The sequence below is a fragment of the Geotrypetes seraphini genome, chromosome 6 (genome assembly GCF_902459505.1).
Source record: "Geotrypetes seraphini chromosome 6, aGeoSer1.1, whole genome shotgun sequence".
NCBI classification, from domain to species: Eukaryota; Metazoa; Chordata; class Amphibia; order Gymnophiona; family Dermophiidae; genus Geotrypetes; species Geotrypetes seraphini.
Genome location: NC_047089.1, coordinates 187,922,019 through 187,948,891, shown reverse-complemented (window position 1 = coordinate 187,948,891; position 26,873 = coordinate 187,922,019). Strand labels below are relative to the sequence as shown.

Genomic DNA, 26,873 nt, shown 5'->3' with positions numbered 1-26,873 from the left:
CATAGCACGAATGACAAATAGCGGTCACAATGCACGCAACTGCAGATAAGTGAAATCACGAACTGGGGATATGAGAATAACGAGAATGGACTATACATCACCAACAGTGTTTTAACCTGACCATAGAATCGGAATATGTAGCTAAAAAGTGGCCTTATCCCCAGCACAGGTCTTTCCAGAATGCTAAGGCCACTTTTAATGCTGCCAGGAAATTATCTATTTTGCTATTGGTAATAATGGCAATGCATTAATTTCTCATAAGCACAGGGCCATTAGTGCATGAACATACTGACATCTATTTCATAGGCACTAAGGGCTCACATGCTAACCATACACTAATTAGCATGCGACAATGTAGTTGTGCTAACCAATGTTGTTGTGCTAACCTTTTTTTTTCAAATTTTAATTGCTCTTTTTTTTGTAAATTTTAATTGCTTATACTGTATTTTTTGTTGGAATGCTTTTTATTAATTGTAAACCGTCTAGATACTTTTTTGATAGCCGGTATATCAAAGAAATAATAAACTTGGAATCAGTGGCATAGACAAAAGGCAACTTCTGGGTGGGCCCAGGCATTTTCTCTTTGCCCCCTTCTTCCGCAACCCTACTTACCAAACTTAGGGGTCCTTTTACTAAGCTATGGTAAGCACACCTATTCTCTGCCCCCAGACCCGCCCACAATGCTAAAAAGTAAAAAACTATTTTTTAGCACATGGGTAGCATGCACTCATGCAAAATCTTCTGCGGAATTCCTGAGTATGCCCTACAGTATTGCATTTTAACCTGCGGGAAGCATGTGTTAGTGCTTACTGAAGATTAGTAAAAGGATCCCTTAGTCTCCTGTGAATGTGTATGTCTGTATGTGAGTGTGGTAGGGAGAGGCTGTGCTAGAATTCTAAACCTGAGACTTCTTACCAGGGCTATGGATTCAGTACACCAAACCTTCAACTTGTTCTTTGACTCCAACTCGGACTCCCCACACACATACAAATTCTCCCTATACTGAGGCAGAGTTGAACCTGAAAATGTATATTACCAAAATTGATCACTGCACCCCTGCCAATATACCTCACTTTTTGCTATCCTAGCTCTTAGAATGAAATCTTATTTCTAGTCCACCGCAGCCTACTAAGTTGCATAAGTCCTTCTCCTTCCTGTACACTACCTGCTAGACCTAGCTATGCTAATGTACCTTTTCCCTGATCTCTCATGCCTTCTAGTCTATTCTTGAGCTTCCCTCATCATTAGGAATGGCTTTCCTTGGCTAATGGTGAATACTATATTGGGTCTCCTCCCATATAACTTTAAAAGACTGATCTTCATCAGCAATGAGCAGTGTGACAACCCCACAGCCTTCCTTTTTATGCACTCTGCCTTTGCAGAAATAGGAAGTTGCATCAGAAGGAAGGCTGTGGGACCAACACGAGCAGCATGTATCAATCAGACTGCTCGCTGCCAGTAAAGATCAGCTGTTCGAAAAGTAGGCATCAAGCAAAAGGTAACCAAATAAAAGCAGGACTCTAGGATTGGGGATTCACCCAACCCCGTGAAGGCCCTGACAGTACTAATCTGAATTTGATTGGCTGAACAGTTTCTGCCTGCTCAACCAATCAAATTCAGAGCAGTGCCCTCAGGGCCTCAAGTGGGTTGGCTGAATCCCCTGAAGACACTGACCACACGCCACTGGAGAGATGGGATATTCTGCCTACCCAACTGGTGTCCAGGCCCATCCAAAATTGTGTGTCTGACTTCGCCCCTGCATAATCGGTGTATACAATTTATAGTTGTAACAGAAGCAAATAAATGACTCATAGTTTTATTTATGCTTGAATTTAAATCCCTAAAACTGGAGGGGATTATTTGTTATTTTCAGTGGACAAGGTGCATGTCTTATGTGTTTTCCATGGGCAAGGCTACCTGTGTTTTCTTTGATCACTGTCACTATCTGAGTGGCGGTAGCCTTGAGGCTTTTTTTGCTGAACTGTTCTACTTGTTCAAACTGCAGAAATTGCGTATGGGATATTGATATAGAGTGTGCTAGATAGACTTATGTTTATGGTCTTGAGGATTTGTTAAAGACATGAAAGGGAGTGATAAAAAGGAATATTGATACTGGCACAGTAGTTTATAGCAATGCTCTTGCTAGCTAGGATGGGGCAATTACTTATTCTGAATCCAGAGAATTTTCTCCCCAGACTTGTTAAAGGAGCTGATGGAAGACAAGTTTCAGAAGTGTGTTCCTTTACCTTTGGATATGAATATGATTATTTTGTTGTAAAAGTTTCTTATCTCCATAGAAACATCAGCATCAGAAAGGAGTCAAGTGAAGCCAAAGAAAGAAAAAAAGGAGAAGCCACCAAAACCAACCAAAAAACCAAAGGAGAAACTCCCAAAACCTCCCAAAAAAGAGAAAGAAAGGCCACCTAAGCCCACAAAAAAACCCAAAGAAAAACGACCAAAGGCGACCAAAAAACCCAAAGTGAAACTTCCCAAACCTACTAAAAAGCCGGGGAAGAAAAAGGCTGAGAGGCCATCAGAAGAATCTGTGCTGCCTTATGAGGAGGGGGATCGCTATCAGTTGCCTGAGAGACCTCTAGACCCTCCACCAGCTGAGGAGAAAGTACACCAGATACCAGGTGTTCCCAGAACTAAGCCACACTATGAGGATGAGAAGAGGTACCAGCCATATGAGGAGCGGGACAAAGGTGAGGTTTTTACCATTAATATATAGTACATTTCATAACTGCATTTTTAACTCTTTTGATTGTTTTTTCATGTTATCCAAAAATTTGTTGAGCTTGAGATTAAAACTAGGGTCTTGTTATGTTTGTGTCTAGATATGACATAAGTAAAAGTTGGTGATGAGTTGCCCTTTTACCTGGACTTGTCTAGAATAGCAGCTGAGTTTTAGGAGAAGCTTGACCCATGCTACGTATGATAAGGAACTTCCATTTCTAGTGTTGTTAAGCTGGAACTTGTCATTAATATTGCATTTGATAGAATTCATCTGATCTATTATCACAAGATGTTCTTCCATGAAGCCACAGAGGTCTCTCAGGTTTGATGGCCTTTTTGATTAAACTTTCCTAAGATCCCAGCATTTAGTACCACCTATAATGAAGGCCTTTCCTTGAAATTAACTTTTCCTTTTTGATTTAGAGATTTTCCTCTTTCTCTCTTTTGTTAACAGTTTACAATGTTGATCACATAGAAGAACCTTGGAGGCCAAGAGAACCAGACAGAGAAGACACTTGGGTGGAGGAAACAGATCGTAAGTTTGTTTTTTGTGATTTAATGGTGGTGCAAAAGACCTCTTCCCAAGAACAATATTATGAAACCTGCCCTTGAATTTATCTGATGGGTCTACATTAACAGCAACTGACTGAGGCTGGCCTGATTTTAAGCCCCATTCTGCACATGATCTTATGAACCTGATTTCTTTAGAGAATTCAGAACTACAAGCTCCTAAGTGCAATAGGGTAAATCAAGGATTAGCTTAATTAGTGACCTGGTCTCCTCTGGTAACCTCAAGCGGATTCTAGGCAGGATCACCTAAGCAGATGCATGCAACCCTGCAGTGACCAGATAAGTACCACCCAAAGGCAATTCACTAAGGTTTCTTTCATATTCGGCATTTATGGGAAGAGACCTTGATGCATCCTACCCTAAGTGTGGAACTTAAATTGCCTGTACTCTCACCACTATGACTGTAATATGTTCTGAGGATGGGATAAAGGAAGATGAAAGGAAGGATTCTGGGAAGTACTGGCTCTATCACTATGTGATCTAGGCGCTGCTTAGGGGACAAGAATTTAGTGGGCATTAAAACATTGAGTAGAGCTGGTTGCAGGGCTGCTGGGTCTCCTCATGCCCTCACAGCTGAAGAGAGAATTAAGTTGTCCAGGTAGGGCAGCAGAAGCTTTTGTGGCAGCATCCCATTGCTCTTCTCCCTTAAGACTGGCACTGTGAGCACATTCAGAAAACATGATTCGGGGAGGGGGGGGGGGCAGCCACTACCTGATGCTGATCTCTTGTATCACAAGATTAAAATCAGAAAGTTCTGGCCCTGTGACCCCACATTGTGAAGATGTTGACTGTGCTGGCCTTAAGGAAAAGAAGGAAGAGCAGTGACAAGCAAGCCAGGATTGGAGAAGCAGGGACTGGAGAAGGAATGGACCCAGAGCTGATTTGCCTGGGTCACCAGCCTGGATTCTGTGGGCTAAATGCGTCATGCTAACATTCCTCCTGAATTATTAAGGACAGTTATTTACCAAGGCAAAGTTCCTAAACAGAGGAAATGTTTAGCTAAAAGGATACGCTTCTACCAAATCACTGACCAGCACTGTATAGAGTTTTTCATCAAAGGAAGAGATTGAGCCCAAAATAGTATATCTTACATTACATTACATTAGTGATTTCTCTTCCGCCAATACCTTGCGGTTCAAGGCAGATTACATAAAAGTTTTCAGAGATTATATAAAAGTTTACAGGAATAGCATAAGAGATGTCATAAGAGTTACATAAGAATTGCCAAAGAGTTGTCAAGATCTTAAGGTGATAAGTGTTGGGTAATAAGAATTACCAAAGAGTTGTCGAGATTTTTAGTGTTGGATAAATGGAGGCAATTTAGTATTAAGGGTGTAGAGTGGATAGGTAAGGTTTAGGTAGGAACTGGTTATATTAGACAGGTTTTATGTATTTTTTGAAGAGTAGGGTTTTAGTATCTTTCTTGAAGGTTTTGTAGTCTGTGGTCGATGACAACAGAATGGTGATTTGTCTGTCCAGTTTAGCTGCTTTGGTGGCTATTAGGTTGTCTTCAGGATACTTGGACAGAATCTAATTGGTCTGACCATTATATTTGTAATTTCAAAATTGAATGGCATGAAAACTCAGTGAAAAACCAAAATCGTTCTAAGAAAGTCTCGACTATTACTAGTAGAGGACAAATTAATCAGGTTGAATTTTGGTCTCATTATGATTTAATGATGACTACTGACCAAGAGAATAATAATTTTTTATTGGATTGGAATGACCGTAGGAAATTAATATTAGATCAAATAGCACCTTATAAAACCTATATAAAGAGAACTAGAACTTCAAATATATGGTTTGACGATGAACTGTTAAAGCAGAAAAAGATAGTGAGGAAAAAAGAGAGAATATGCAGAAGATCAGGTAAAGTTGAAGATAAGAACACCTGGAGGCTAGGGATAAGGAATTATAAAAACATGATTAAGGAGAAGTGAACCAAACATTATGCTCAAAAAGTGGGAAATCCAAACAAGAATTGTAAAGATCTATTTAAATTAGTTAATACTCTCTTTAATGTTGAATTTAAGACTAGATCTAGGTTAGAAAATTCACCTTCATCAGATGCTTTAGCTCAATATTTTGAAATTAAAATCATTAATTTAAGAAAGCATTTAAAACTAACTAGAAATGAAAAAATTCTTGAATTTTTCATAAATCAAGATAAGGAGGAAATAAGGGTTAATATGTGCTGGAATCAGTTTAATTCACCCGATTGGGCAACCTTTTGCAAATTATTTTCTAAGTATGCCAAAACAAATTGTCAACTTGATGATTGCCCTTCAAAGTTAATGAGAACTGCACCGCTTTCTTTAAAATCAAAATTGTTTGAATGGATCATGTCAGTATTAGAAACGGGAAAGTTTCCAAGGGAAATAGTCAAGATTTTAATTACTCCAATTATAAAAGATTCAAAAGAATCTATTACTAATATAGCTAATTTTAGACCAGTTGCCTCTATTCCATTATTTACAAAAGTAATAGAAGGTCTAGTCAATGTACAACTTGTGGATTATTTAGATAAATTTGAAATTTTACAAAATTATCAGTCTGGTTTTCGATCAGGATTTAGTACAGAGACAGTACTGGCCTCATTAATTGATCACATACATACCTTGTTTAAAGCGGGCTCAAGTGCAATAATTTTACAACTGGACTTGAGCAGTGCTTTCGACTTGGTTGACCATGACATTTTATTATCATGTTTGGATTCGATTGGAATCTCAGGAAAGGTATGGAATTGGTTCCAAGGTTTTCTAAAAAATAGGTCATATCAGGTTGTTAGTGCTGGTCAGTTGTCCATCTGGTAGGTAAACGAAAGTGGGGTTCCTCAGGGATCACCCCTTTCGCCAACTCTCTTCAATATTTATTTAGCTCCACTGGGTCATTTTCTCAATAGTTTACATGTAAAATTTTTCATTTACGCAGAAGATAGTTCAATACTAATTCCTTTAACTGCATTTACACCAGATATTTTAAATCAGATTTCTTTCATTCTTACAAAAGTGGAATTTTGGACTTCTAGTTTCAGATTGAAATTGAACCCAGATAAATCAAAGATTTTTCTGCTTAGCCCTAATGATAGGCTTACGGAAACGATACTTACGGTAAACGGTCAAACTTATCCAATAGTTCCTACTTTAAAAATATTAGGAGTTACATTGGATCTTACTTTATCATTTAAGGCTCATACAGATTTATTGGTCAAAAGATGTTTTATTACTCTTTGGAAGTTGCGGACCATTAGAAAATATTTTTATTTTATATCATTTAAAATACTGGTTTAATCGTCAATTCTCTCAATGCTGGATTACTGTAATGTTTATTTGGAAAGATTTTAAGACCTATCTATTTAAACAATACAATACTTAATAGATGTCAATATCAATTTGATAAATGGGTTTTTATTATTTTTATGGAATAAGGTTTACAGAAGCTTATCTATTTTAGTATACATAATCTGTATTGTGCATACTTTGAATAAGTTAGGGTTGTACTTTGTCAGTTAGTATCTTTTATTGAATTGTGTTATTTCCTTTTATAAGACACTGTTATCTGGCTCTGTATCTTAAATACTTTGTAATTTACTGTGTAAACCACCAAGAACTGATGGTGTGGCGGTATACAAAAATAAACTATTATTATTATTATTATTATTTTCGTATTTTCACCCAGTTAATAAAAAGAACAAACAAATTGCATTTCCACCAATGCAGCTAGTGAATCTTGGAGCAGAAAAGTGTGTCAGCACACTTCTGCACATATGCTGGAATGCTATTCTGTGTGTAAAATTTTGCAAAACCAATATTTATTTACAAGCATAAAAGCATTCCAGCATATGCGTAAATGTGTGCAGATACTATTTTTTTTTCTGTGGAGACCTGTGCGCAGGTAAAGCTGCCCTTAGTGTAGAACTGTCACCTGTCTTTTTTTAAATCACGCTCTTCATGGAGGCCGTGAAAAAAGTGCATATCATGAGAAATAGGGCCTATGTCTCTGGTGTCATGGGCTCAGACTCTGGGAGGCTACTCGAAAGTTAGGGACTATTTCTCTCTTTTCTGTGTTTTTTTTTGCCAGCTGCTTTTTTTTATTTATTTAAAGGCTTAAAAAGCAGCTGGCAAAAAAAAAAATAAAAAAAAGCCTTTAAAAGGGACTTTTTCTCTATGCATAAAAGTTTGATCATGTCACAGTAAATCCAGCTAAGCACAAAATGGCCACTGTTAAATGTGTGTCCATAAAAAAAAGTTTCAGTGTCAGTAAAAATCTGGCAGTACTAAAGAACATATTCATGAGTTGGCAACCAGAGGTATGCTTGTGCTCTAATATTTTAAAAGTGAGCTAAGAGGAACTCAGTATTGCAGACAGGCATGTGTGTTCCTCTTCAGTTACAATTCTATGAGTCACCCACAGAACCATCAGAGCCTGACAGTGCACAAAACAGGAGCAAAGGATCATCTGCTCTTATTTCCCAAAGTGACCCTTGTAACTGGGGTGCAGGGAATCTTTGCACTGAAAGCTCATAGTTCCATGCTGAATGCCTGCAGCCTGGGGTGATTTAAAAGAAACAAAAAGCACTGGGTTAAAACTGCAGAAATTGCAAGGGAGGCTAGGAAAAGATGATTAAGGATGGGGAAGTGTTGTGTGCTAATCAAAATAGATGCAGGTGCAAATTATTTGGAGGGTGTTTTTTTTTCTGTTCGGTATAGTCAAGTTGCAGGTCTAGATTTATGAATAGGCAATGAAGGCAGCATATTCTGGTTGATGTTGGAGCATTAACATCACTGCCATGCCTCAGTCTAAGTTGCTGCCATCGTCTCTTCTTCAGCAGCCGGCTCCCCAAGCAAGGACCAGGGCTTGGAAGCATGGGATCTAGTGGCATAGGAGGTGCTTGAGACAGTGGTGCCCCACCTGCTCTCTTCTGTGGTGACAGTGGTGCCCCACCTCCCCCCCTGCCATATGCACATCTTCCCTTCCCCTATACCTCTTTAACTCTTTGCAGGCGCGAGCAGCATCTCCAACCTGCTGCCTGCTCTCCCTCTGATGTCACTTCCTGGTCCTGTGACAAGCAAGTGACTTCAGGCAAGGCCTGCACAAGCTGCAGGTTGGAGATGCTTAAGAACGAGAACAGCGGCGGCAGACGGGGTGGGGGTGGGGGGTTAAATCGGGCACCCATCTTCCCAGCTGCATGTCCAGCCCTGGTTCCTCCTCCCACCCTAGCTATGAGTAGCAGAAGGAGCTGAGAGTGACGCCTTCTTTTCTCTTCTCCCCCAATCAGAGCTAGAGGGCGGACCCTTCTATGACTCTCCCCGCCCCAGGAACTGTTCTGACCAATCAGCACTGAAAAGGATTGAAGACCGTTCGTCACTCAGCCCTTCTTTCCCTCCCTCCAGCACTGCAAGAGGCCAGAAAAAGAGGCTTTTTTTTTGCGTGCAGGGAGGGACAGGAAGCGGTCGCCTGTCCCGTTGTCCCCGCGCACACCTTCGGGACGCTGTCCCTGAAAACAGGACATTTCGGCGTCCCGAAGCTATGTGTGGGGACAACGGGACAGGGGGTGTGAAAACGGGACGGTCCCATTCAAAAAAGGACGTATGGTTACCTTAGAGATGCTGCTCGTACTAGTGAAGAACTGAAGAGGTAGCGGGGGGGGGGGGGTGTTACAGAGCAGGAAAGGTGCTGGCGCCCCCACCAAGATGGCACCCAGTACGGTCTGTCCCCCTTCCCCTTACTAAGCCACTGATGGGGCCTACCAATCCTTGCACTTTGACAGGCCCTGCAGTGCCCCACCCCTTTCTCTTCTATGTATGGAACTGTCCAGAAGGAAACATTGCTCAGTCAGAACCTCTACCACTAAACTCTCACAGAAAACTGAGAGAGCTGATGGGCCCTAACTTGATGTGGAGGTGCAAGAGAAACTCCTGAAATAGATGCTGTTGACATACAGCAAAGGGAGGATACAATGGACAGTGCTGTTGTCTCTTTATTGAACAAATTGCTTCCCTCCTGCCCCCCTCACATGACAAGATCTGTCCTCAAATCCTGAATTAATTTTCTTATGCGAATGACTTTCTGAGTGGAGCCGACAGCACTGTGAAGGCTTATCAGTTATTCAAAGAAGCCAAGGAGATTTTGCTGATGGCAGGAATGGACCTTGGTGATAAACCACCAGCACTAGCAAGAGGACAGAACTGACTGTATCACACTGCTGGAAAATTGTGGAACATTATGTAAGGGTTTAGATCCAACATGGAAAACTGAGCCAGGCAAATGTGCTTTGCAGCTGAAAGCACTTTTAGAAATCATAAAAGGATGGAGGAACACTAAGGGGCCCTTTTATGAAAGCTTAACGCGTGCTAATTCTATTACTGCATTCTAAATGCTAGGAAGTCCCTACGTATAAAGTGGGCTTCTTAGCATTTAGTTCACACTAGAGAATGACATCGGGACAAATTTTTCCCCGTCCCTGTGGGAACTCATTTTCCCATCCCTGCCCCATTCCTGCAAGTTCTGTTCTCATCTGCACAAGCCTCAAACACTTTAAAATCATATGGGGCTCATAATCGAAACAGAAAAACTTCTATAAACCGGCCTAAATCGGCACTTGGACAATCAGAAACAAAAGTCGTCCAAGTGCCGATAATCAAACCGGGTTTTAGATGTATGTAAAAACAACCTAGGCCTTCACAGTGCTGCTGAACGACCAGAGCTAAAAGGGGTATTTCAGGAGGAGTGTCGAGGGCGGGATTTGGGTGGGATATGGGCTGTCCTAGACTTAGTCGTACTGCATGTATAACCAAAAGTTTTACAATATTGCCAAGACGGAACTTGGACGTTGTAACTTAGGCCATCTAAAACCAGGTCTAAATCACAAGAAGGTATCCAAAGTGACCAGATAAGCACTGCAGATACAAAGTACAGACCCCAACAAACTACCCCAGTGATCACTGACTCCCCACCCACTTCCACCCCCATAAAAAACGTAATAACAACTTTGCATATCTGCCTCCAGAACATCAGCACCTGGCTGCCTGGCATAGGAAAGCCTAGTAGAGCTGCACAGAGGTGGCTTAAGTGGTCTTGGGGGTAGGTTAGTGAACCATGGAGAGGAGGACCCAGGCCCATAAGCCACTCTAATCACTGCATTCATGGAGAAACATGTGCACCCCCCAAAAAAATCCCAAAACCCATTCGTACTGCCATATAAGTGGCTCCTGCAGCCATAAGGGCTATTGGGGTAATAGATAGGTGGATCTAGTAGATTCTGGGGGTGTTTTGGGGGGGCTCACCATGACCTATAAGGGAGCTGTTGTGAGATATTTATGTGGCACCCTTTATGTGAAGCTCACAGCAGTGCCCTGTAAGGTGTCCCACTACTCTGTTGCCATGTCTGGGTGCCCAGTCCCTTACTTTTCTGGCCCCTCCCATGCCCAAAAGGTCTTTTTCTAAACGTTTTTGAATTGGATGAATTTTTGGTCAAAAATGGGGTATAAAGATGGACGACTTAGCGGTCAGGACAATCAGACGGCTGGACGTACAGTTGGGACAATTTTTGAAAAAAAAAAAAATATGCTGGATGTATTTTTTGAAAATGGACCTTTTCCTGTGTCCGACTTTGAATGCCTTATGACTTAGGCCAAAATGGACTTAGACATTTCTTTTGATTATGCCCCTCCACGTGTTCAAAGCTTGTGCGTTTAAGGCAGAGCTTACAGGAATGGGGCAGTGACAAAACTCGTGGGGATGGGAGGGGGAAATTGAGTTCCTGCGGGGACGGGGACAAATTTGTCATTCTCTAGTTCACACTAAATTTTCATAAAAGGGGCCCCTAAATGTTGTTTACCACAGACTTCACTCAGAATCTTCCAGTTTTCAAGTTTCAAGTTTAATTAAAAAAATTTGATAAATCGCAATTTCATACTGCAAAGCAATGTACAATATAAAAATATGGGGAAAACCGACTACATTCATTACAATAAGACGTGGACAAAACAGACAAGTATAAAAGGAAAATCAAGTTGAACTACAAATTCATTAAAGAAGGACAAAATAAGGGAAGAACAGAAAGGGAAGGAATGTCTTTATCCAATAAAAAATAAGTTTCAAGTTTTAAATGCATCTTTATATAGCCATTTGAATCTATTGAGGATCCTTTCTTCCCTAATATAAGCTGGGAATGAGTTCCATATTGTGGTGCTGTAACCGAAAAAATAGTATCCTATCATATATATATGACTAGTCTTTAAGCCCGTTACATTAACGGGAGCTAGAATAGATGGCTGTGTCTGTCTTTTTTTCTTTCTCTTTCTCTCCTTAGCCGTTTTCTGTCTGTCTGTCTTTCTTTCTTTCTGTCTCTCTCTTTCCTCGGCTGTCCACCACCACCCCTTGCCTGCTCCCCTTGTCCAGTAGCAGCTCTTCTCCCTTCCTTTTATCTCCCCACTGTCCAGCAGCACCTCTTCCCTGCTCCCTAATACTTGCTCCCAAACCGCCGTTCTTACCCTCCCTCCATCCCGGCTTCCTGGTCTCTTCTGGCCCACCAGCACAAACTGCTGCTGCTGCTGCTGCTCTTCATTCGCCTCTTCAAAGCAGCCTACTGAGGATCACCGGCCAGCTGTAGTGAACCTAGCAGGCCTCTCTCCACCTCGGGAACACGTTCCCTCTGACCCGATCCCATCCCTCTTCTGACATACAGGATCGGGTCAGAGGGAACGTGCTCATGAGGTGGAGAGTGGCCTGCAAGATTCACTACATCTGGCCGGCGATCCTCAGCAGGTTGCTTTGAAGAGGTGAATGAAGAGCAGCGGCGGCGGCAGTGGTTTGTTGTCTGGCGGGCCAATTTTGAACACCCTACGGGCCTTAGAGTGAGTGAGGGCTGGAGGGGGGAGTCGCTGGCATGTTCTACGCCTCCTTACATCCTTGGCCATTTAAAACTTTGCATTCGCAGTAGGACTGCCACGGAGCTACGGATCACGGACGCAGAGAACACGAAGTTTGAAGTGTGCATGCACGCTTAGGGTTTTATTATAGTAGATTCTCAAAGACGGAATAGAAAGAAGATTTTTGTCCTCTGATCTTAAAGTTCTTGTGGGAATGTATGGAATTAGATATCTTTCTAGAAGTATCGGAGCTTTTGCTGTTAGTATTTTGAAGGTTAATAAAGAAATCTTGTGTGTATTTCTTTGTATTATTGGTAGCCAATGTGTTTTCTGGAGGAGAAGAGTTACATGATCAATTTTTTTCTTATTAACCATGATTTTAATTGCAATGTTTTGAACTATTTGTAATTCAATAGGGTTCATCTTATGCTTTACTGTGAGAATGCAATGTGTTTTTCAAGAAATCTGGCATGCAGCACCAAGTGAGATAACGAGCTCCACCCCTTCCCCCTTATCTGACATGAGGAATAAATAGCACATGTATTTCCAGATCTCCAGGATGTTGCAACCCTGAAATGGTATTTTTTCTAAAATAAACAGTGAAAGGGGTCCTGCCACTAAATTCCATATGCCGTGTGATGCCAGAGAGACAACTTATGGAGCTGTGACTTTCCAACACTGCTGAATATACGATCCCTCTCTCAGGTCCCCTTTTATTAAGCAGTGTTAGCGAGTCCATAGGGATTTAAAGGGCTTCAGTGGGGTTACTACCCCCAGCCCGCTCTAATCACCTTAGTAAAAGGGGGCCTCAGTCATTAGATGCATTAATTGGTGCCAGACTCATGAAGCATTTGCTAGAACATTCTTAAGCGATATCTATGCAAATGTGTATGGACTGAATTTACGCTGGATTCAAAGGTCAGCAAAAAGTGTGTGTGTGTGCCTTAATTACATGGATGATTTTCTCTATCTCTGAGGTGAAGTTCTGTAAAAATTAAAAAGGATGTTTCATGGTATTGTGATATATAACCAAGATTTTTCTCTTTCTTTCTGTCTCCTTCAGACAAACCAGAGGAGCCCCCGACTGAGGACTATAATGAGCAGATTGAGAAGGAGGAGAATGAAGATTGTATGTCTGCCTAAATTCAGTCTCTTTCCCCAGGGCAGTGAAAAGGGAATCTCATTAAACCTGAATACTGTAGACAAGTGTATCGCAAACTGTGCCGCATGAGATTTCAGGTGTGCCGCGAGATGCCGAAGGAGGAGAGGCGCCAGCGCTGGCCTACTGTCTACAGGACGCGCTTCTCATGGTGAGGCACATCCTGTAAGTAGTCAGCCGCTGCCACTGGCACCTCTCATCCTCCCTAGTATCTCCCCTCCTCTCTGCACCTCATCTTTTTCAGCATCCATCTTCTCCCCCCCCCCCCCCCCCACTGGTGGCTCAGGGCCCTGTCTGGAGGGCCTCCGGGCATGCGCGGACATCGATGTGATGATGTCACCCATGCATGTGATGTCATTGCGGTGACATCTGCACCCTTCCAGGTGCCCTCAAGCCACGGCTGCCAGTTCAATGTGCAGTGGCTCATAAAGTTTGCGAGACACTGCTGTAGACAGAGCATTGTTCTCAGTGACTTATTTTTCCTCTTTCTGCCAGATGCAGGAACAGGATGCCCCTATGATCATGCATTTGATAATTATTTAGAGCAGTGGTTCCCAATAAAGAATGACAAGGTGACAAAATTCATCACCATTACCGTCCCCGCGGATAACCGTGGGAAACCATCTTCATGTCATTCTTTAAGGAGAGAGGGAAGAATCAGAGTATGAATGGCCACAACCACTGACCCGCAAGCTTTGCTTTGAAGAATGCTGGTGTAGAAGGACTGAGGTTGAGATAGACACTACAGAATGACAGTCTCTGGTATCCAGAGCAGATATTGTGATGTCATAATGCCTCATTCCACCAGTGCCTAAGAGCCAATCACATCAGTGATGTCACAATGGCTTCATTATCCTTGGCTCACATAAGAATCAGAGTATGAATGGCCACAACCACTGACCCGCAAGCTTTGCTTTGAAGAATGCTGGTGTAGAAGGACTAAGGTTGAAATAGACACTAAAAAATGACATGGGATTACGGGAACGGTGATGAATTTTTGTCACGGTGTCATTCTCTAGTTCCCAATCCTGCCCTGGAGGACCACCAGCCAGTCAGGTTTTTGGGATAGTCCTAATGAATATGCAAGAGAGAGATCTGCATATAATGGAGGTGACAGGCATGCAAATCTGCCCCATTCATATTCATTAAGGCTATCCTGAAAATCTGACTGGCTGGTGATCCTCCAGGACAGGATTTAGAGGTTCTCCAATTCCCTTTTGGGTTTTCTTACTTTAGATTAGAACAGCGTTTCCCATTTGGGATCGTGCATGCTGTGTTTGCAGTCACAACATGCTCCAGAACTACATAGGCATGTTATTCTAACACACTTTAACGGGATCGATGGATCGCAGCAGCTGCAACTATGGGATCATGGCCCAAAAAAGAATGTGAAATCTTGCTTTAGGAGGAATCTTATGGCTGATGTCAGCTGGTGGCCTCATGCATCCAGGAGCCAATGCAGTAAGCTTGCATTAGATCTGCACGGATTGCTTAGCACACTGCTTCTAACACACCCACTAAGCAAATTATATGCAAATTGGAGTTGCACAAAACTTGTGTGCTAACTAGGGAAAGCACACCAGATGCATGCGCACAAGGTTTTGCATTAAGAGCAGCTAGTGCATCTTGAAGCAAAAAAGCGTGTCGGCACACTTCTGCACATATGCTGGAATGTTATTCTGTGTGTAAAATTTTGCAAAACCAATATTTATTTACAAGCATAAAAGCATTCCAGCATATGCGTAAATGTGTGCAGATACTATTTTTTTTCTGTGGAGACCTGTGCGCAGGTATAGCTACCCTTAGTGTAGAACTGTCACCTGTCTTTTTTTAAATCACGCTCTTCTTGGAGGCCGTGAAAAAAGTTGGTGGGTCCTGTATACTCATAGGCATTAAGATTCACTAAGCAAACTGATCGTGGACCGATTGGTTTGTGACCCCTTTGCAACCCGATTTCCCTCTGACCCGATTCACCAACCTCGTAGCCGATCACCTCTGATCCGATTCCGATCCGCACATGCAGATGAGAGGAAACGCCATGCAATGTAGGAAGGGCTGCGATTCACTAACAAAAAAGCAGGCACACCAACTGGGCTGGCCGATCCAAAAACAAGCGACTGCTCAGGACCAGTCACTTGTGTAAAAACCCTGCTCTCTGCCCTGATCTGCTGCTCTGGTCACCCTGCTCTTGCCCTGAATTTCTCCTGCGTGCCACCCTGCTCTCGCCCTGAATCTCTCCTGTTGCCCCGACTCTCCTGCCCTTCCCCGCACTGCGAACCCGTGGTTTTAACTTGCGGGTTTAAAGTGGATTAAAACCAGGGGCTCGCAAAAAAGTAAAAAAAAAAAGAAGATTTTGTGCTGCTCTGCCGGCACGAAGGGCCAGCGCATGCACAGACCATCTACAGATAGTCTGTGCAGGCGTCGGGATCATTAGAGAGCGATCCTGGCAGTCAGTTGGGGACGTGCTTCTGATTGCCCTCATTTACATGAGGGCGATTTGTGAATCAGCCCCCCCCGGACACGGATGGGATCCGATCCGTGCCCTTAGTGAATCTAGCCCTTAATCCTCACAGCTGCTGCTGCGAAAGAACAAACTGACCCCTCCTCATATTTGATGTTAAAGTCCTGGCATTGTGCTCAGGCTCATTTGCGCAGAATAGTTGATGAGCCTCATTGCCATGGTTTTAAATATGCTGTTCTGTAATGTCTAAGGCATGGTTTTGTACAGGATTAGCTTATGCATGAATCCCTTTCTGCACTGTGCAGTAGCAAAATTATGAAATAAAGTTATGCTAGAGCGCTCTTTACTGCATCACTCCCCGATGTTTACCGTTTGGTATGACCAGTGGCCCCAAAACCTGCAGAAAAGGAAGTCCTATAAACCACCTCCATAACAGAGGTTCCCAACTTCCCACAGACTGGATCTCAAAGTCAAGTCCCACTGAAGATATAACCTATCTCTGTTTTCCCTCTTGACTTTATATAAGGCCTAACCGGACTTCCAATGATGTATACTGGGCTTTACTCCTAAGTCACACAGGTAGTGCTCATGCTACTACTACAATTTATTATTTCTAAAGCGCTGAAAGGCGTACGCAGCACTGTACATTTTAACATGCAATAGATGGTCCCTGCTCAGAAGAGCTTACAATCTAATTTAGACAGGACATTTCGGGGTTGGGGAGATTATGGTAGAGGAAATGATACAGTGGGTCTAGGTATCTGACAGCGGTGAGTGGGAGTTAGGAGTTGAAAAGAGATTCAAAAAAGTGGGCTTTTAGATTGGATTTGAACGCTGCCAAGGAGGGATTCAGGCAGCCAGGATTGAAACAGTGCTGCAGCTTTCACTGGAAAAGGGCCTTCTCCTTGTTTACACTATGCTGTTCCATGAGTGCACCTTCTCAGTGGTGTAGTAAGGGGTGGGCAAAAACGGTTCTCCACCCCAGGGGTGCCAGCACCCCTCCTCCTCTCTGCCCTCTCCACCTCTTCCCACTCCTCCCCTTGCCACGCACACACTCCCCCTTCCCTTCCCCCATACCTCTAGCTGTTTACCGTCAGGAGCAACAACTTCAACATATTCCTAGCGACTGCGTCAGCTCTCCCGCCGACATCACTTCCGCGTGCCGCACACAGGAAGCGATGTCCGAGGGAGAGCCGCTGGGGTCACTAGGAGCACTTGAAGTTAGAACATAAGAACATAAGAATTGCCGCTGCTGGGTCAGACCGGTGCTCCATTGTGACCAGCAGTCCACTCACGCGGCGGCCCTCTGGTCAAAGACCAGCGCCCTAACTGAGACTAGCCCTACCTGCGTATGTTCTGGTTCAGCAGGAACTTGTCTAACTTTGTCTTGAATCCCTGGAGGGTGTTTTCCCCTATGACAGACTCCAGAAGAGCGTTCCAGTTTTCTACCACTCCTGGGTGCAGAAGAACTTCCTTACGTTCGTACGGAATCTATCCCCTTTTAATTTTAAAGAGTGCCCTCTCGTTCTCCCTACCTTGGAGAGGGTGAACAACCTGTCCTTATCTACTAAGTCTATTCCCTTCAGTACCTTGAATGTTTTGATCATGTCCCCTCTCAATCACCTTTGTTCGAGGGAGAAGAGGCCCAGTTTCTCTAATCTTTTGCTGTATGGCAATTGCTCCAGCCCCTTAATCATCTTAGTCGCTCTTCTCTGGACCCTTTCAAATAGTACCGTGTCCTTCTTCATGTACGGTGACCAATGCTGGACGCAGTACTCCAGGTGAGAGCACACCATGGCCCGGTACAGCGGCATGATAACCTTCCCCGATCTGTTCGTGATCCCCTTCTTTATAATTCCTAGCATTCTGTTTTCCCTTTTCTCCGCCGCTGCATATTGCGTGAACAGCTAGAGGTGCGGCCGGGGGAAGAGAAGGGAGGGTGCGCGCATGGCAGGGAGGGGGCGCCTCTCACCCTCGCTATGCCACTGCACCTTCCCACCGGATTTTGCAGTTGCGCAAATGGTGTTGCACTATTTGCACCAGTCCCAATCCCTTTTTGCCCTTAGTTGTGTGTTTGTGTGTTTTCTAGAAGCAGACACTGTCTAGGATTGGGTCTTGCTTCCCTGGCTACGAGTTGAAGTAGAACTCTGATTGCTAGACCACAGCATTACCTGTCGTGAGGGTGGGAGTGGGGGTGCAGGCTAAGCTATACATTTTCATTTCAGGTATTGATGGAATGTGAGTGATATGGTCCTCAGAACTTCTGTGGCAGTACAGATGGTGACATATAACCAAAAGAATCCCTCTAAGCTAGTGGTCTCAAACTCGCGGCCCGGGGGGCCACATGCAGCCTGGCATGTACTATTTTGAGGCCAACAGTATGTTTATCATAGTCACAAAAGTATAATAAAACAGTTTATTGACCATATGTCTCTTTAGCTATAAATTACAATATTATTATTAAGACTTAGCTAAAAGGAAAGACTTATAAACTAAAAAGAGTTTTACCTCAATTGTCTTTTCTTTAATAAGACATTAACTATTTTTTTTTTAGGCCCTCCAAGTACCTACAAATCCAAAATGTGGCCCTGCAAAGGGTTTGAGTTTGAGACCACTGCTCTAAGCCATTTATTGGACCATCATATGTTGAGCATAATAGTTAAATAGTGAAGTGTTTTTAATTGGAAAGTAAATCCTTATGCAGAACAGTTGCTAGAAGCATGTCGTTTTGGCAATTGGCATGCAACTGACATAGTTTGAGATAAATACAGTTTCTTTTATATCTTAAAGAGTAACTAATTGAGCATTTTTGCATATTTTAAAGGATGCTTGATTGAAAGGACTTTCTGATACACTGTTAAGGAATTAACACAGCTAATGAAATTATTTTTTTGATTAAGATCTTTTAAAACTTATGAATAAAAGTCATCTTTGCTGTTTCAGACTGATGATTATATCTAGAAGCTTTTAATGGCTATTGCTGGCAAGTTGTTTCATATGTGATGGTCTGATAAATAGCTTAGAGGTTTTCTGTCGGTATTGTTACTTTTTTTTTTCTTGATGAGTAATTCATGTCAGCACTGTGTGTCAGCACTCTGGTGTTTCAAGATGGGCTGATCCATTTCTAATTTTACCCCATGGCATGCATAGACTTATTCTGCTTTTTATGGGGAATACCAGAACTACAAGTCCCAGTATGCAATGGATGAAAACCAGGACTGGATGAATCTACCTCAAAACTATGGAACAATTAGCAACTTTGGACTTTGTTAAAAGTACAATAGAAAATAAAAATTGTTTTTATTAATACTTACTATTTTTCCATCCTTCCGCACTAAAGACAGCAGTTACCTTTAAGCTTTTTTATTTTGTTTGCAGACTCCTACACTAGGCATGAGAGAAAACCTCCGAAACAGAAACTTCCAAGCAGGTCAAGAGGACCAGAGCTGGAGAGAAAGGAGGAGGAGGAGCACGAGAGAAGTATGTAAAGAATTTTCACTCTCTTATAAGGTGACTGGAAGGTAATAAGTGAGCATGAGAGTAGTGAAAAAGGAAACTGGAGATGGTGCAAACCCCTAACTCCTTGATCATTTTTGGAAACTGTTCTATACTTTATTGTGCCCAAAGCACATGGGGACAGACATGAAGACCTCAATATGTATACAGGCAGTCCCCGAATTACAGACACCCGACTTAAGTACCACTCGTACTTAAGAACGTGATTGAGGCTTCATTTGATTTCACTGAGCAGTATTTTCAGTGGCCTGTAGCAGATTCAGGAATGATGGATGGCCACATTAAGAACAGTGTGTGGTTGAACATGCTGTACCATAGAGGGAATACTAGTAGGGACAGTTGGCCTTTTTGACAGCTGGGAGCAAAGGTAAGAAGCAAGAACCTTAAAATCTACAAGTTCTGAGTTACCTATAAATCCGACTTAAGAACAGTTTTAAAAACGTAACTCGTTGTTAACCTGGGGACTGCCTGTACTCTGGAAGAAAGGTGATAGAGATAGGATACTTGGACTTGTAACTATTTATTTGGAACTATGACCTAACTGTATTAACAACTGAACTGATCTACCTGTACTAGCAACTCTATTGAATGTGTGTCAAAACTGTCCATTGTAACTTCCTGTAACTGACCCAACCTTTTGTTATGTAATATGGCCTTGAACTGAATAGGTAAAGGTGGAATAGAAAACCTGATTAACATAACATAACACCTAGCAACTAAGAGGAAGATTCTCAAAACTTACCATACTCTTAATGATGGTCCCTAAATCTCTTCCAGCCAGTTTAGCGTGCATGTATTTTAGCGGCCGATTATCGGAATGGCTCACTGTGGTCTTTTCTGAGCTTTCTAGCAGTCTCTGACTCTGCCATGCAAATGTAGTACAATGATGTCATTAATATTAAAATGGGCTCATTAATCGCACTCTGGGCGATTCTCTATCATTGCCGTGTGATTCCCCAGGCACGGTTCTGGCTTTTGGTGGCCAAAAATCACCGACTGCTCTGGGAGTGCCGATACTGTGAAATATCACATTTCAGGCATGTTTCAGGCTGTGGCTTATGATAAAATTTGCCATTAAAAATTTTTTAAAGATTCACATGAATTATAGCAGGGATTTTTTGAGGGGGGAACAAAAACACAGTTCTTGAGCGCTTGCATTAAAGGCGTGTCTTATGCGCGCTTGTTGAAAACCAATGCTCGCATCTCCCTTCCCGTGTTGCTTTATGCAGGGAAACCCCACAAAACATGAATTGCTTTTCCTGGCACATACACACATTTAAGCCTCTTTTCATGGTGTATTCTGCGCATATGCCGATTGCTATCACCAGCGACTCATCACATGTAAATTTAGTGACCCTTTACGAACCTCATTTGCATGCACGGTTTTTTGAGAATGACTCGTCTTTTTGAAACCGTTACAATAACATCCATGACAGTGGCCCATCAGATTTACCGAGGATATTAGACAATCTTCCCCTATGTGCTACTGGATAATCCTTCCAAGAGGGGCTGCATATCCCAGCCATCATTCTGAAGGGTATCACTGTTTGTATAAATAGTGCTGTAGAAACCTGAATCATCATCATAGCTAGTTCTAATTCTGCTGCTCTTCATTTCTGTTTCTGCTCCCACTTTTTCCAGAGAAGCCCTTTGAACCTCCCACTAAAACCCTGGGAAAAGATTCCAAGGAGGAAACAGAAACAAGAGATTATGATGACTGTAAGTACTTGAGCAGGAAATGTACTCTGTCCCAGAATCACTTTAAAAGTGTATACATACCAATGTGTTGTGTGATAGGTAATTTTATCAAAGTAGGGTCATGTCTTCCGTATGTACACTGAGAACCCTCTTTAAAGTAATCCAGACACCCGAGTCAAGCTCATAGCATTGCTGTGTACTCCCAGACAAAGAGAACTGGGTTAGGATTCTGCTCCTTGAGTAGGCTGGCAAGGGATCTGCAGAAGGAACGGTTACAAACCTTTGAGGAGAGGGAGTGGCAGCCGTCACGGCATCTACTGATTAGACTCAGGAACCGTTCTAAGACCAAACCTGATGCATGATCTCTGTCCAAGGACCATTGCAGCAATAGCTAATCTTGGAGGTATGTGTGTGTGTGTGTGGGGGGGGAGGAATAAAGACTTATGGTAGTAGATCTGGGCTCTGGTTCCAAATGAGCTAGAAGCTGATAGAAGCAGGAGAAACTTGTGGGTCCAGCTGTCCCATGCCTTTCACTTGAGCTTCAAATCATACAGATGGGACAGATAATGGTAACATAACTATCAAGCTAAATATATCTATCATCATTTAAGATTTGAGTTTAGAATTGAATTATTTCATAGTCTGGCTCTTGTGCAGGGAGCCATTTGGCTCATTATTTCAGGAAAACTTCTGTATTTCCTGGGGGGGGAGTTCAGGGCTTCCCCTGCCGCTCAGCTATTCGGGGCCTCCCCTGCTGACTCTGCGCATGTATAAACCGCTTTCTCTAATGATTGATTGGATGGGATAACAGCGGACCTCCGCAAAAATAATTTGCATGCAAAATTATTTCAACATCGATCGCCGCATTCAAATTGGACCATTTACTGGCACCACGGTGACCCACAGGATTTTAACAGTTTTAGAGCAACCAGCCCTCAGTCAGAGACTACTGTTGCAATGACTGGGTTAAAATTGGGGAAAAAACAAAAACCCAACCTTTGGTTAGTTGTGAATCAAGCTCTAATGAGGAAGGAGGATGGTGAGTGGGGTGTGTTTCAGCTGAACTGAAGCCAAAAATAAATAAGAAAACCTTCAATAAGGGTAACTTATTCCTCTGTGCAACCCCTTTCACAGTTAGAAAATTCTTCCTGATATTATAACCTTTACTTTTGGCTCCCAAAAGGGAATAGAGACTAACCAATTACTGTTCTTCGGTAATAATACTACTTAGCCATGTGAAGGGTGCTATCCTGTCCCTCTCCCCTGCCCTCAGTCTGTTCTTCTCAGACATTATTTTCTTTCTTGTTGTGCATCTCACTCTCCTCCTCACTGTCCGTTGTCTTCTTTCTTTTCATGGCCCCCCCTTCTCCCATATCCTGGTACTTTAAATAAGCACCCCTGCACATCCTCTCCCTCTTCCCTGCTCTTCTTCACAAAGCGTTCCTGCTCTCCTTTCTCACAGATGGCTACCCTGTATCTGAGAAAAAGCTGCCCAGAATTCCAGACCAAAAGGAAATGGACAAATCAGAGGAAGAGAAGCAACGTATGTAAGATATTTTCTAACCAGACACCTGGGGAAAATGGAGGGCTAAAAACTCCCCTTCCCTCTATGAAATTACTCACACTGAGGGCTGGTGGGGGGCACAGCAGAAATATGCAAGGAGAACCTCAAGACCTCTAGAAGGCTGTGTTGTATCTCCTACAAGTTCAGGCAATCTCATGTGCTCTGTGACATGAGGGCCTAAGGCAACTGTCCTGTTGCACCCTGCTATTTGCCTGCTCTGCCTTCTGAATCAGCATGGAGACTTTTACCTGGACAACAAAGGGGAGGGGCAGAAAGAGAGAGAGCAGAGCCCACAGACAGCATTCATTTTGAAACCCCTGTGGGAGATTTATAGGGTGGACTCTGCATTTCTTAATATTGATACAATCCACTGTGCTTTCTCAGCTAGATTATTGTAACTCAGTTTATCTGGGCATTAAGCAGAGCAGTCTAAAATGACTTCAGTTAATATAGAATACTGAAGCTAAGCTCATTTTTGGGAAACAAAAGTATGATCATGTTTCCCCTTTGCGATAAAGCTTCACTGGCTCCCAGTTCACTTTAGGATCCAGTTTAAATTCACATGCATAATCTTCAAGCTTCTCTATGGAATATTTGATCCCTTATGTTGGAATTCCCTTAGACTTTGCCATTTGAGAAACACACAAAGATATAAGTTAGCCTTCCCTTCCTTTAAGGGAATTAAATCTGCTGGGAAGCTCAGTCGATCTTTTGTTTTCAAGTTTGTAGAGAACTGGAATGAACTTCCTGACTCCATTAGGCTTTTAGGCCAGCTGCAATTATTTCGTAAATTCCTGAAAACTTTGTAGTTCTTGCAATTTTTAAATGGTTTAACTACAGCCTCAACAAAATGATAATATTATAGTTATTTTTCTTATGCTTTTCTTATGTACTTTAGTTTTTAATTAGTGCTTCCTTCCCTTATGTTTTCTGCTATGTACTTTAGTCTTAATTATATGTGAACTGAGTCGAGCTCCACTAGGAGATGACCCGGTATATAAACCAAAGATTAGATTAGATTATAGGGCGGACTCTACAGCAGGTGCAAGTCCGTGAATACGGAAGCATCCACGGAACCAGCTGATTCTCAAATTTTCAAATTACAAAGTAACATGGGTCTATAAGAATCACACTGGGAGCTTATCCTTTAGGGAAGCAAATAACCCTTGTATCTCACTCTAGTTCTGTAGACCCTGTAGAGATGTGAGTGCACACAGATATCCTAATCTGTATTTCAGCTAGGTAGGAGATGAAGCTCATCCCACAATTCTGTCTAGTTTGAGAGGGAGCTCAGCACAGAGAGGATATCCTGCTCTGGGTCACTCCACTGATAGCAGCTAGCCCAAAGGATAACACATTTTCTTGCAGATTTTGACAACTTCTGAAACCACAATAAAACATGCCCTTGGGTTCTGATCATGTCACTTTTGCACTTCCTTTAGGAAAGCCGGTTGAATCCCCTACTGTACCCATTGAAGGAGATTATGAAGAGAGAATTGATCGGGGAAATCTTGATGACTGTAAGTACGGAGGAGCCTCTCCTGTTTATGACCATAAGCACATAAGCATTACCTCTGCCGAGTCAGACCAGGGATCCATCGTGTCCAGCAGCCCGCACCCGTGGCGGTCCCCCAGGTCCGTGCCCTGTTATTGGACCTTACCTAAGTCTTTCATCCCCTATTCATTTAATACCTGTACCTATACCCTTCAATCCCCTTATCCTTCAGGAAGTCATCCAATCCCTTTTTGAAGCCCAATATTGTATTCTGCCCTATCACCTCCTCTGGGAGCGTATTCCAGGTGTCCACTACCCTCTGAGTGAAGAAGAATTTCCTAGCGTTCATTTTGAATGTCTCCTTTCAATTTTTCTGAATGCCCTCAAGCTGTATGATCTCTCCGTTGGAGGGTATAGCTTTGAGTTCTACAGATTTCATCCAGTGGTATTCCATTGTATTAGAAAAAAAATACAGTGATACCTTGGAATCTGATCTGAACGCCCCAGTATTCGAACAACTTGGAATCCGAACTACAAATTCAAGCAAATTTTGCCCCAGAATCTGAATTCTGCTTTGGAATCCAAATGCCCTGCACATTGTATATGTGTGCTTGTGCTTCAGAATCTGAATACTGTTTGGAATATTTAATATTTTACCTTAAAATCCAGTGTATTTACTGTTAAAATTTGAGTTTGTGTGACCCAGGAACAGATTAATCCAGTTTCTATTATTTTCAATGGGAAAAATTATCTTGGAACTCGAACGGGGTTCTGGAACAGATTAAGTTCGGATTCCAAGGAATCACTGTACCTGTACTCCCCAGTCATGGGTTTAGGTAAATTCCAGCAATTCCATTCTTAATGTTTATTATACCAGTGACCAGTAGTCCGCAAATATCTTCTTGTCCGACTCTGCCCACCCCCGCCTCCCTCCTGCTTTTCCCCCGGCATCCCGGCCTTACCTGGTGGACTAGCAGGCTTTCAGGGCAGGAGCGATCTTCCTACGCTCCTGCCCCGTGCAGATCGCCAATAGGAAATGACTGCCATGAGTTCCCATAGTCTCTCGAGACTACGGCGGGAGCTCACAACAGCCATTTCCTATTGGTTATCTACACGGGGAAGGAGCGTAGGAAGATCGCTCCTGCCCCGAAAGCCTGCTAGACCACCAGGTAAGGCCGGGGTTGCCAGGAGGAAGGCGGGAGAGAGGCGGGAACGTGATAAAATATGGTTTCCCTCCCCCCCCCAAAAAATTTTGAATTTGTGAAACCGCGAGTGTGGAAACTGCGAATGGGGAGGGGGAAGTGTAGTAAGTACTATTCTGTTCCTGGAGGGCTAACAATTACAGAACAAAGAGTTAAGATGGGCTTTGAACCTGAGTAATAAGAACATAAGAATTGCCACTGCTGGGTCAGACCAGTGGTCCATCGTGCCCAGCAGTCCACTCACATGGCAGCCCTTAGCCCTAACTGAGACTAGCCTTACCTGCATATGTTCTGGTTCAGCAGGAACTTGTTTAACTTTGTCTTGAATCCCTGTAGGGTGTTTTCCCCTATAACAGCCTCTGGAAGAGCATTCCAGATTTCTACCACTCTCTGGGTGAAGAAGAACTTCCTTTTCAAGGGAGAAGAGGCCCAGTTTCTCTAATCTCTCACTGTACGACAACTCCTCCAGCCCCTTAACCATTTTAGTCGCTCTTCTCTGGACCCTTTCGAGTAGTACCGTGTCCTTCTTCATGTACGGTGACCAGTGTTGGCACAGTATTCCAGGTGAGGGCGTACCATGGCCCGGTACAGTGGCATGATAACCTTCTCCGATCTGTTCGTGATCCCCTTCTTAATCATTCCTAGCATTCAGTGCCGGAGCAAAGCCAAGGCTGCCCCAGAGCTTATCGGGATAGCGACAATATACAGTCTACTACCCAGATAAGTTAGGACAGCAAAAGGCTCCTCTAAATGATCCAGATATGGTTATACTATATTATGTATGGTTTGTTATATTCATTCTGTATACACTACCTTGATGGTCAGTCAAGTTTTTAACTTTAACTAAACTTGGATTAGAGGAAAAATACAGAGTCTTGATTTCCGAAAGCTACAACTTCATCCCTTGCATTTTAATTTTAAATTCACAGATGAGTATTTCCTACGTTATCAAAGGCCTCCAAAACCTGTAGGAAGAAGGAAAGAGGAAGAGGAGGAGGAGACAGATGATGAAAAACTAAGTCTGAGTATGTGACAGTGAGTTGCTCTAGGCTGGGAAGAATAAAACATGTTTTCCTATGTAGAGCAGTATAGAGAGAACCTTATACACAAAGGGACAGACATACACACAGGGGTGGGGTGGAGGGGGATTCTAGGAATGGTGCTAAAAGTTAAGTAATAAAACCTGGGCATTAAACTCCTTTTTTGTAACAGCAGAGTTGCATGCCAAATCTGCTATAAAATACTCTAGCATAAGTTTACAATTATGCACCAGACTTTAGGCGTGACCACTTATGACATGTCTATGGCTGGTGTAAATGCTGGCACCTAAATGAATCTGTTCTATAAAGTGCACACGAGAATAGTCAGAACACCCTTGACGTGGCCGTGCCCCTCCCAAATTAACACCTCCTTTGCAGTTGCATGCTATAGAACTTAGACACTCAGGATACAGAATAGGGGCGTAAGTCAGTTACGCACGCAAATGCTAATACGTGCTATTTAGCAGTGGCATAGTAAGGGGGGCAGGGCAGACCACCTACGTGCTGTCTTCGCCCCGTATATGCCACCCCTTTAAATGTTTGCTGGCACAAACATCTA

At 42.8% G+C, this 26,873-nt stretch overlaps 1 protein-coding gene across 2 annotated transcripts in view; it reads left to right on the top strand.

The window, feature by feature from the left end:
- AEBP1 (AE binding protein 1) overlaps positions 1-26,873 on the top strand; it is a 119,060-nt gene that overhangs the window by 36,533 nt on the left and 55,654 nt on the right. For both annotated transcript variants that reach the window (XM_033948756.1, XM_033948757.1), the window contains exons 3-10: positions 2,298-2,705; positions 3,191-3,271; positions 13,243-13,308; positions 19,178-19,279; positions 20,957-21,034; positions 22,476-22,556; positions 24,020-24,097; positions 26,204-26,299. In XM_033948756.1, coding sequence (XP_033804647.1) covers positions 2,298-2,705; positions 3,191-3,271; positions 13,243-13,308; positions 19,178-19,279; positions 20,957-21,034; positions 22,476-22,556; positions 24,020-24,097; positions 26,204-26,299 — 990 coding nt within the window. The remainder of the gene's footprint in view (positions 1-2,297; positions 2,706-3,190; positions 3,272-13,242; positions 13,309-19,177; positions 19,280-20,956; positions 21,035-22,475; positions 22,557-24,019; positions 24,098-26,203; positions 26,300-26,873) is intronic.